The sequence below is a fragment of the Equus asinus genome, chromosome 4 (assembly GCF_041296235.1).
Source record: "Equus asinus isolate D_3611 breed Donkey chromosome 4, EquAss-T2T_v2, whole genome shotgun sequence".
NCBI lineage: Eukaryota > Metazoa > Chordata > Mammalia > Perissodactyla > Equidae > Equus > Equus asinus.
In genome coordinates, this window is record NC_091793.1 from 108,312,153 (window position 1) to 108,324,456 (window position 12,304).

General features: G+C 36.4%; 1 protein-coding gene across 2 annotated transcripts in view; it reads left to right on the forward strand.

Annotated features, from left to right (window-relative positions):
* The window catches only part of CERS6 (ceramide synthase 6), a 302,891-nt gene that overhangs the window by 165,206 nt on the left and 125,381 nt on the right, over nt 1-12,304 (forward strand). For both annotated transcript variants that reach the window (XM_014860459.3, XM_014860451.3), the window contains exon 4: nt 3,837-3,894. In XM_014860459.3, coding sequence (XP_014715945.1) covers nt 3,837-3,894 — 58 coding nt within the window. The remainder of the gene's footprint in view (nt 1-3,836; nt 3,895-12,304) is intronic.

Below are 12,304 nucleotides of genomic sequence, written 5' to 3' on the forward strand. Positions count from 1 at the left end.
AAATGAAAGGCAGTTTGGCTGGCAATGGTTTTCTTTGATAGAGTCTTCTCTTTCTTCTGTAATTTAGTAATATAGAGGAGAAATTTAAGACCAACTGGACATTTGCTCCTTTGATGGTGTCTTATTTTCATTTGATTTGTGTGTTGACTTGTTTTTGTTTTCATGTCTGGATACTGAAGGACTTTTGCTTTTCTTTTTAATTTTAACCCTAAGATCCAAAATTTTTGACAGAATGTGGCTTTTAATTGATATATGTTTGGAATATAATTTAGCCTTCTTTTTTTCAGTTCAGATTTTTTTTTCAATTGTGTCTTTGATTATTACTTCTATTTCCATTCTTCACTTGTGTTGTTTCAGAAAAGACTATACTTAAACTTGGTTTTTCTGATTCCTCCAGATCTAGGATCTTCTTTCATTTATTGGTTCTCTTCTTCAGCCTAATGGGAAGGTTTATCTTCCATGTCAATGATTTAATTGTACACAGTGTGTGTCTACATTTTTCTCCCTCCCCTAATGTGGATAAAATATTCTGTCACTTCATTTTTAGAATCCTTGTAATGCATCTGTACTTTACCTATAATCTCTTTTTATCTTAGCCAGTAGTCTTTTATTAATTTATAGCTTTCTACTTTTGTTTTTAGGGAACATAGCTTCTTGTATCGTATTAAAAATGCCAGTACTTTTCTAAAATTTACTTCTGATTCCTCTAGGACGTCATGTTTAGGAGATGGTTCTTCCTTTGAATCTTTAGCATGCTCTTTCCATACTTATACAGTACTTCTTAGTAGACCTGTATTGACATTTATCTATTTTCATTCCTGAATTGGAAATATCCATCTAGATCTGCTCCAGCAAGAGTGCATCAGCCCCACTCTCTGTCATCTTGTTTGCCAGCAAAAGTCCTCTTTAAGGTCTCTGACTTTTTAGCAAGTTGATGTTTATAGGCTCTGGCCCATTCTCAATGGACTAGAAGGCATGTAAGGCAGCTATCTCCAATGCCTTATTCTCTGTCACTCTATATATGGGATTATATAAGAATAGCAACCCCTAGAATGAGATTCTTCTGCTGCCTCAAAAGCATCATTCATGACAGAGAGCTATCTAGTTTTCTGACTGATACAGATTTTTTGCATTTCTGTACAAAATGGCAGAAAGTAGAGAAAGAGAGATATACAAAGATTTTCTGACTTCCTTCAAGACTCATGGCTTGTTTCTCATTGCCTCTAATTACATTTTAAAAATTTAATTTTTATTTATTTATATTTTCTTGGTGAGGAAGATTGTCCCTGAGCTAACATCTGTGCCAGTCCTCCTCTGTTTTGTATGTGGGACACCACCTCAGCATGGCATGATGAGCATGTGTGTAGGACCATGCCCAGGATCTGAACTCACAAACCCTGGGCTGCCAAAGCGGAGCATGTGAACTTAATGACTATATCACTGGGCTGGCCCCTCTAATTACATTTTTAAATCTAATTTTATTCTTTTTTTCTGCCATAAAACTTCTTCTCTGATTCTTAAAATAGCTTGAAGGTCATTTCTTCCTTTTTGTGGTTGCATGCATTTACTTATCCCTCTTTTTGTAGATATTTTAGTGGAAAGTTGGGAGAGGCTATATCAGGGGCTGGTAGCTGGACACCATTTAAAACTGTAACTTGTATGAAACTACACAAATTAAAACAGTAATTTGTGCATGTGGCAAAATACTTGAAATTTTTACTTCATGCACGTATTTTGTGGAAATAAACTCTGCCTTGTAAATATTCATCACAAGTTGTTATTTAAATGATGGAGACATTGATGTTCCTGCAATAGAACCTCTGTCTTATGAAAATTGGGTCATTTTGTTATGAAATAAAAAGTAGATACATAAGTGATTGTAGGAATTCCAATGACCTCCATAAAATTTTTATTATACGTAAAAGCTGCCTGATCATTGCCTACTAACAAAAGGGTCTTAGAGCTGAAACAGCTGTTATAAATCATTAAACCAGGAGTTGCAAATTCAGTTGCCTTCAGGGGTCAGAAAAATAATCTGCAAATCCATGAAGTAGGTTGGTTTAATACAATAGGGAGTGGGCAGTATAATATAAACCCATTGTCCCCTTACAGAGATGGAACTGAGGTCAAGGGACATTAATAGATTTGCCCAAAGTTAGGAGAATCTATGTGTCTTAATCAGAACCAGCAGGGCCCAATACAAGATAAAATATGGAGCCCCTTGTTCAACAATTATGAAAAATTTCAAGGTAGTGACAGCAAAGCATTAAACCAAGCACGGGACCCTAGGTGGCTGCATGAGTTAGTTATATACCCTTGAAGCTGTCCCTGGTCTTAACTTCTGATCTAGAATTTGTACATCCAAACAGAAAGGAACACAGAGACTCTCACCCACAACCACCAAAAATTGATAATAGAAATAGGGTTAAAATTAAGTCCTTGATTTTGATACTGCAAGAAGTGAGCCACCTTTATTTACAAAAGGGCTTTTTGAATGAGATTTTAGAATCATTGCTCTTCTGTATTGTTTGGAACCTTTCGTTGCATCATGACTACTTACATCCGTTTTTAGTGTTCCCTCCTGAATTCAGGTTTTATGAATTATTAGTTGAAGATTTTCAACCCTGAAGTTCAAAGCTCTTCTCTAAATGTTAGTCCTGACTTAAATTCCAGAATGTTTGAAGAGTCACTTAGCCCAGGAATGAAACTCTGAGGGACACTATGTCTTCTGTTGGGTCTTACTCAGCTCTGGGAGGCAGGACCCCACCGTTTTCTTTTCTTCTTAGCTGAAGATAGCTGTCATTTCTCCCAGAAAATTTTATCTGTAACTGGAATCATCTAAAATAACCTTTTTTTTTCTACCTTATTTGAAATTTTTGCATGGCTTGCAAACACAAAAAGCAATTTGCCTCCTGACAGATTGAAGCTGACTAATCACTTTCTCCTTTGTGTTCCTTTACAATTTATAACCCATGGTGCCACTAACAACGTAACCACAGGAATCCTATTTAGTGAAATCTAGCCAGCTTTTAAAGGCGCAGCTATTAACACCCAGAAAATATAAGAAATAAAATTGGGAATTGAGTACTAGGGTAAGAGGTTTTTTTTTGTAGTAACTATATATATGTGATATATAATTTATATAAAGTCTTCATGTAAATAAAGTCATATTTTATAAGACCTAAACATTCAATCATTTAAAATTGAAAGGGAACTGAAAATTTTTCTCATTAAAAAAATGAAAATTCAACAGCTAGACATACAGTGTGGAGTCATATAAGATTGTCATTAACAGTTGTACAGCTAATGGATGATTTAGATTCCTAATGGGTTCCTTTAGCAATATCCATAAATACGTTGATAACTATTTCTTAAAAGACAAAGAAAAAAACTCACCTGATTTTAAAAATATTGACTTTTATTTTTAAACCAAATATGAACTTCAGTCAGGTTATTTACTTAATATCTGAATCAGATGAAGAATTCAAAACTATCTTATGTACCTTTGTATTGTTGAAATATATTTCCTCATGAGCAAGTAACAAGAGGGAATTCACATGTTGGAGAAAGAGAAGATGAGCAGATGGGCAAATACAGTAACTGAGTAAAAGAAAATTTGTTATGAATATAATTATTAATATTTAAAATATTTGCAGTCAACCATGCACATGAGTGTATGTGTTCAGCTGGTACTGAAATTACTTATTAAGTTTAATCTCTGGTTGTGGTGGGGGTTTGGGGGGCAAATTTAATGGACTTTTTTTACTCGCGTATTTTAGAATATGCTGTGACATATATAAACTGAATGTCATAGAAATTTTTTTGACCTTCTACAGGTGGAGATTTTCGTTTTACCTTTATGTATTTACCTATGGAGTGCGGTTCCTGAAAAAGGTAGGGTCCGTCCAGTTACTTTCTCTAATTCTTAAGTAACTGTAAGCGTATATATTATTTTTTATGTGTGATAGTAGTAATGTTTTAAACATCTAAACAGGCTTCCTAGGAATTACTTGTGCATTTTTCTTTGACTTACAAAAATATTTTCAGTCTGATCTTTATAGTAAATAATCTTTACGCATATACCGAAAATACTTTTGGGAAATAATTTGTTTTTCCAGTGAAACATGTTGCTACGTCCTCTCACCACTCTAGTTGGTTATTTATTACTTATGGACATTTGGAGCCCTATAAAATCCATCTGATGCTTTGAACGAAGTTAGAGTTTCCACATTACACAACTTGAAAAAATAAGTTGTTGCAATGTGTGTTATCACTGTAGTCTTCACCAGTAGAAATTATATTTTAGTGTCTTGCATAGTTATTAACAGGGCAACAGCAACTGCTGGTGGAAAATTCAGTTCCTTTCATAGATTGTGTTTCCCTTACTGCTGCTTTGCTATTCCTGCATAAACTGAGGCACCTTTATCTATGAAAGTAACTCTTTGAGGCTGCCATAGTTTTCTTCCTGGTTATTTCAGTGTCTAATGGCACCACTAACAAGTTAGGCTGCTTAAATTCAAGTCTTATGAAGACTTTTCTTCTCATATTTATGCACATACTAGCAATAGTGGTTTGGCAGAAAATGGGAAATTATTTTATAGTATTAACCTTTAAAGTGATATCAATGTTATCTTTAGTACAAAAATTTTTTTCAAAATAGGGCATGTGCCAAGTGGCATGCCTTACTCTAGTAGATTTTCCTTTAAATATTGATGTGAAAATTGCAAATACTTTTTTTTTATTATTTTTTTCTTTTTTCTCCCCAAAGCCCCAGTGCATAGTTGTATATCCCAGTTGTAAGTCATTCTAGTCTTCTATGTGGGATGCTGTCACAGCATGGTTTGATGAATGGTGTGTAAGTCTATACCCAGGATCCAAAAGAGCAAGCCCCGGGCTGCTAAAGTGGAGCATGCAAACTTAACCACTTGGCCACAGGGCGAGCCCTGCAAATATGTTATTTTTAAAGTGTGAGTTATAAGATATTCTATGCCTGTGGCAGATTCTATTATAAATAGTGGTTACTTCCCAATATCATATTTTTCTAGAGGGAATATTCTTTTTACTTCTTGTCTTTTCTCCTTTAGTAACTACACTTATTTTTTACTTAATAAGACTACCTGGCCCAGAGGCCATTTGAATAGATTTAAAGGATGAGCTTCATACTCTAGGCTTTCTAAGTATGAAGAATTCTCAGCTGGAATAAATAAATGTGGTAGAAACTACTTATTTTGCCACCCTACTGTTATAGTTTTCAAATTTACTTATCTAGGGGAAGAAATGCAGAAAGAACAGCTGTAGAGATTTTGTGGTTACAGCTTTACTACCTTGGAAGAGGAAATAGCTTTGGGTGGAATTTCGGTTGACATGGGAGAGCTGTGCTGCCTGGGAACATCAAGTTGCTAACTGACGTCAGGGTTTGGAAATCATGTTGGATTCTGTTGGTGAAGGGTTTTGATGGTGAACAAGGAAGGGTGGTGAGGCCAGGAGCACTTTTTTGCCCTTTCCTCTAGATCTGCAAGATATTATCTTTTTTAGTTCTCATGCAGCAAGCCTGGCCATCTGTCATCAGAACAGGAAGCACTCTGACACTTAGCTCTGCTTCACTTTGTCCCTGAACAGACTGAATGGAATGAGAATAGTTTTCATCCCCTAGTTGTCAGTGGATCTGTAGAAGGCAGTAAAAGGGTCCGTCAATAGAATGTTTGCCTGGAAATTGTTTTTCCTTAAATTATACCAGTTCCCTTTCAATTGCCTCTAGTAATAATAAATGTTTAAAAAATGAAAAAAGAACTAGATGTTGTTCTTCTTGTTGAATTAATTTGTATTTGGAGTTCCTTCCTTTAATACTATCTATGAAGGACTCAGTTGTGGTTGAAACTTATAGTTTAATACGAGTCATAATGTGTGATGGAAAAGTACACACACAATCCATGTGACCGAACTAGCTGTGGAGGGCTTCATAAACCGTCTTGTCCGACTCTCTCATTTCACAGCTGAGAAATGAGAAATTCAGAGAGGGTAGGTGGTATTCCAAGGGTCTCACAGTTAGTTTATTAAAGGCTGAATCTGAAATGAAGCACACACTGCTGTCACCTATTCCAGTACTTTCTCCACTTCACCAGCCTGCCCTAACCTCAGCATGATTTCCAGATGACTTCCTTCTTTGGTTAAGTTAGCAAACTTGATGGAACATAGTTGTTGTTCCTATTTACAGAACTTTAAATACTTACTTTAATGGATATTTAAAGTATATTCTGTTAAATTTGTTGGAAGAGACAATATATTTGCTGGTCTAACTGAGAAAAAAAATTATTATCAAAACAAGGTAATACAGATTTTCATGATACCCTAAATGTTTTAAAATAAAGTACCAGATTAGTGGATCAATTTTAAGAAGTGAGAGGCCACAGCTGCTTTTTACTCCTCCTCGCGAAAATGTAGATTATTACATGGGCTATTAGAAAAATGCCTGGGCAGCTTCTGCCTTTAGGTCAAATGAACCTGATACATCTCCTTCTAGGGCAGATTCAGTAACTTTAAGTACCCTTTCTACCCTAAAATTCTATGATTCAGTTAAAGAGATATTTACCAAATGCAAAGCACCATGAACCTACAGTAGTGGAGAGAGAACCTTAAATAATAAGAGCCAAAAAATTAATTTTCGAAAACCATAGAATTTTAGATGTAAAAGTTATCTTGCATAACATCTAAGCACCTCATTTTATAGATGAGGCTATGAGGGCTCAATCTCTGGTGTAAGACTAGCTTCAGTTTTCTCTGCTATGTTGAAACATTCAGGCTTAATACTGAAGTTTTATTAAGTGCTGTTAACTTTTCCAATTTGAATTGGCTTAATCCTATAGGGAAAACATACATATTTCTCTGGGTTTACCAGGTCATAGTAAGTTTCAGTGTATAAATATGTCTGATTTAAGTCCTCTCAGCTTTGAAATATTCTTTGTATTTAGAAATAAGGCAGTTGAAAGTTTTTAAATATATATAAACTAGGTTTATATCAGTAAACATTTGTGCTGTCCTATTCTGAGTGTTCTGAGGAGACACCAAGAAGAGATTAAATGTGTAAGAGAATGATTAGGGGAAATTCCTGTGAGAGAAAATGGGGAAGGAGTTGGGGGGAAGCTGGAAGAACCTTCAGATCACAATGTGGGTCTGACCCTTAGTGTGGGAGAGAGGGAAGGAAGGGCAGAAGGCTGGGTGAAGCTCGAACACTGTGTGTCTGTCTAAGGAAAGTACAGTAAGTCTGCTGGGGAGTCCTGGAGCCACTGTTGACCATCAGAGGAGGCCTGTCTCCCAGAAATGGGCTTGCCTTATTATTCCTGTTGTGCTTGGTCATTGGCTGTGAGCAGCCTGTGGGCAGTGTGGCTTTCAAGCAAATGCAGCTGTGGATTCTAGAGCACAGCAGCTGGGCTCTGGGTCAGTTACACTGCCAGCAGTCCAAGCTCTAAGAGGCACATTTTCATGATTACCATGTGTGCTTTATTTTTTAAATATTCCAGCTATTCTGAGCAAAGTCAAAGGATACATCATAGCATACATCGTGACATGTTTTCATATGCAAGACAGATAGCATAGAGAAATATTTATCTATTGTACTCTTTTTTCCATTTTACCTAATATGCGTTGACTTAATCTCCATTATGTCCTAGTTCTTGTAGGTAGGTGATGTGTAAATTATCTCTGGAGCAATACACAGGCTGAGTTCCCACATAAGTTGGGTGATCATACAAGCTGTCTTAGGGTCCCAGGGAATTACCTCTCCCCTTGTCCTCAAAATGACCCAGTTTGGGTGAAAAATTATGTGGTCACCCTATGAATTGTTGTATAATAAATCATGAAATAATTGGTCCTATATTTTCAGAATTTTCAGATGTCCCATAAAGTATGTGTGTATACATTTATAGGAAATCAGTAAAACGTTTTCTGTAGTTTCATGACAAACAAGAGAATGCACCTCACTTCTAGTGATATGCTAATACTCAGGTGTGCATGTGCTGTGTGTTGTCTTTGCTTTCTCAGCTTAAACCCTCTTTGCAGATAGCACTAACTTTGACCATAGAAGTGAACCCTATAAGACATTGACCTTACAGACATATTAGTGAACTAGTAAGTAAAGTTTTTGCTAGATTAGTAGGAAATATTTAAGTAGTTGAAAGATAAGCCTGTCTCAATAGTCTGTTCCTATAATTGCCTGACACAAGTGACGTTTTGCCCATAAATATGATTGGCAGAGACAAGTACTTTTATAGAACAAGACTCAGAATTACTTCAGATGCTCTGAAGTCCCACCACACAATGTACTCAAACAAATTAACATATTTTCCTAGGTCCTGAAAAAAACCACGTATCAAGCCTTAAAAAACAGAGTAAGCTATTGCTGATTTATTATTACTCTTTTTTTCTCATTTGTAAATGGAAGGTTATATTGAGTGGAGTTCTTGGAATGTTTTTCCTTGAGTTCCTTTATTTATTTTTGAAAGATATAGTGTCATAGGAAGGCAATGTAGATATATGTGCAACTGTGATTTAGGTAAATATTTTTTTCTTGTAATCTACATGTTAAGCTAATGTATTTCCAACTTTTTGGCCATATGGTGCATTTCATATTACAATCCATTTTGTACACATGCATGTATATAATTAAAATAGAAGTTACTCCAAATATACCTATGCCTAACCTCTGTATCAGTCAGGGTCCCATTAGGAGACAGAAACCACAGAAGTTATTTTAGGAGTGACTGTTATATAAAGAATCATTAATAAGGGGGAACTACTTAGACTGTGTTACTCAAAGTAATTGATCTGCTGGCTGTTTGCTCCCAGTCAGCAATGAGATGACCTGAATGTAAATCTAAATCAATTCACTGCTTCTTTCTTGAGAAAGTCTACCTACGAAGAAAAGTCATCTGAACCAAACAGTGTGCTTAGTGATGTAGTTAATTTACATTCTGGTGAAGCAGTAACAAACCTTTCAAGGACTGGCACTTGTCTGTACATGACACTTTGATTAGCACTAGACTGAGGGGTCAGGGAGGTAGAAATTGTAGGAAGAAGCTACCTCTCTGAGGACCAGGGGCTTATAGGAAGAGGTTGAAGTTATTAGAACCTAGACGCTCAAAGGAGGAGCCATGGAGCTGGACAAGACCTCTGAGGGGGGAAGGCTGACCAGCTGAAGTCCCTGAGGGACCACAGTGAGGCTGGTTCTGGGAATGAGGAAAACCTGCAAACTGCAAGCAGCTGTTGCCACTGGAATGAACTGTACTGCTGGGTTGAAGATGCATTGCTTGGAGGGTGGAGGAGTGATGGCAAGAACAGGAAGCAAAACAGGAAAAAGCACATCCCATCCTCCTCTTGCAGCCTTCCAGCCTCCCGCGAGTGCTTCCTAGAAGCCCAGCGCAGCAAGGCACCAGTCCTTAGAGCCCTCTGAAGTATGGTGTGCAGAGTCCCAGCTCTGAAGTTGAGAACCAGCATCTTAATAACTAGCCCAGGCTTCCCTCTGTGCTGCATTCTGCGATGTAGTCTGACAGCTTATTGCAATTTATCTTATTACATTTAAAAAAATATGCAAGTTTCCATCTATTATGTTGACTTTATGACTAACTGTGAGGTGAAAAGCCACAGTTGAAAAGTCCCCTGGCTGAATGAACACTTTGCCCATCCCCTTAGATGGTCTGAATCTGACCTGAACTGAGGCATAGCCTTTCATTATTCATTTGGTGTACTTTTCACAGTTCAACAAACAAAGCCATAAAGTGTTCCTTGGTGTCCTGCTTCAAGGTGTTCCCTTTTGCTTGTTGGTTAGCTTGGCATCTTTTTGAAATGAAAACAGCATTGTCATTTTTTTGCCTATTTTGATAGTAAAAATAAAATTGGTCCAGCCATTAGAATATCTGTCCATTTTAAATTTTGTTCTTTGTGTCATTTTTAAAATTTTGGAATCGCTTGGAGTATGTAAGGCATAGCACTAATTTGCTGATTGAGAGGTGGGCTCTGTTGGGAATGTGAATCCCTAAATCTCCTATAATCCCTGGACGTGAAATTTTAAAGATTGTGCTGCTGTTGCCTCCTAGTAAAGTAAGATTCCTTGTCATGACTGCTGTGATGCTAACACATAGGTAAATGCACTTTCTGGACCAGAAATTATCTGGAATGACCTTAGGAATATGTCCTTTAGTGTTTCTCCTTATCGTATCTTCCTTTTTCCCACAGCTGTCCTTTTTCTACCCATGTCTATCCCCTTAAATGTTTTTGATTTCCCTTATACTTGTGTTGACTTGTGGCTGGCATTCTATCTGAGGAGAACATTCTGAGGCCAGTGAGAAACTAAGGATAATGTGATATAGGGAAGGCTCTGAAGAAGGGGTCAAAAGACCTGGCCTTTAATCAGTTTAGACCAACATATTATAACATTTTAAAAACTCATACTCCATAATTCAGTGAAGAATTTAGGATAGCTTATAATTATGGCAAGCTGGCACAACCTGTGTAGAAAGCAACATGGTGATACAGAATAATAACTGTAAGCGTGTTCAGATCCTGTGACTTAGCAGTTCAAGGCCTACGAATTTATCCTGAGGAAAGAATTATATAGAAGCAAAAGCTATATATGTGTAAAGTTGTTTGTTACAACTTAAAAAATCTATATGCATATATATACATGCATACGTGCAAATTAAAACAGAATTTAAGATAATCTTTATATCTAATATTAGTAGAATTGTTTAAATTATTGTTATCAAAATGACAAAATAGCATACAATCATTTAAAAATAATAACTGTGAAGTAACTATTATGTATAGGCTTAATAAAATGTTTAGTAGAGCTTTACATAAAATAAGTAAAAAACTCATTTGTACATTTTGCTATGATACTTATATATAGAGATAAATGGAAAGTGATAGGTAAAAATGAAAAGATTCCTTATAGAGAGGCAGAACTGTGGATAATTTTTTCAAAATGTCTTTACCACTTTCTTTGTGTGAAAAATTTAACCGTAAGATATAGCAGTCAGAATGGAAATGACTACATAAATTTAGGTATACTGAGTAATGAAGGAGCTTGCAATTGTAACTTTTAAAAAGGAGGAAATGAAAACAAAATTGAATGCCATTTAAATAGCAAAGAGGTACAGAAGTTTCATGAAAAAAATCCAGTTGTTCAAGTTTGCCTAGCTCTTGCTGCCCTGGTCCCTGAATTTTCTCTTAGGTATTTCCTTTACTTGATTGTAATGCCCAGAGTGACCTGGAATAGCCCTACCATAGAATTGCTAAGGAGCCTTTTTAGTCTCTGGTGGGATTCCGGTCAGATTCAAGCTCTAGTTCTGTAGCAGATTTACATGCCCTGTATTAGATAATAACTTGGGATTCTCCATTCCATAGAGCACTTTAAAAAACTTCTCTCGTAATGAAAGTCCCACCTCTTCTGGAGTGGGATAATGACTTGGAAGCATGGTTGGCTTAGTGCATAGCCAGGATGAAATTTTGAATCGTGGATAGTAATCATAATCATAACCATAATCATGATAGCTGTACTATATTGTGCGCTGATTATGTTGATCACTTAGCATCCATTTCTTATGTGTTGTGCAGTGTAACTCCTCATCCTTATAGATGAAGAAACTAAGGCTAACAAAGGATCAGTAATTTGCCCAAGGTCACATAGCTGGTCAGTGGAAGGGCTGAGACTTAAATCCAGGTCTTTACTGGCATCGTGGCCTACTTGTGTCCAGACCTCATTACTGACTCAGTGGACCTACTGGGCTGATCCAGATGGACCAGTTAAGAAGAAAAAGCAAAGGCTCTGTCTTATAACTGTATTTATGTTATGACTACAGAGTAAACTTAGTGATTATATTCAAAAGGCCCACAATTAAGCCCCATACTTGCTTTATTTATCTACTTCGAAGTGAAGTCACATTGGCGAAGCTGAGGATCTGTGGCTTGCTGCATTCTTAATATTTTTGGATCTCATCAGAAATTGTCTGCTAATCTTCAGACTGAATATAGATGTGCCTTTTACACAAACCAATGTAATTATGCAACACAGTTTTTCTCTTTTTCTATGATACATACTTACTTCCTACAACGTGACTAGCAAACCATTAATACACTATTCACAGTAAAGAGCTGGTTGGGACAACTCAGTATTTTCTACAGTTCAGGGAATGTTCTTTAGGTGAAATTGTTCATTGCCTGGGATAAATTAAAACTTCTGATGATAAAACCAGTTCATCAGCACTGAGGTCGTAGCTTATAGCTTTTTACTTAATGAGAAGCAATAGTTTAA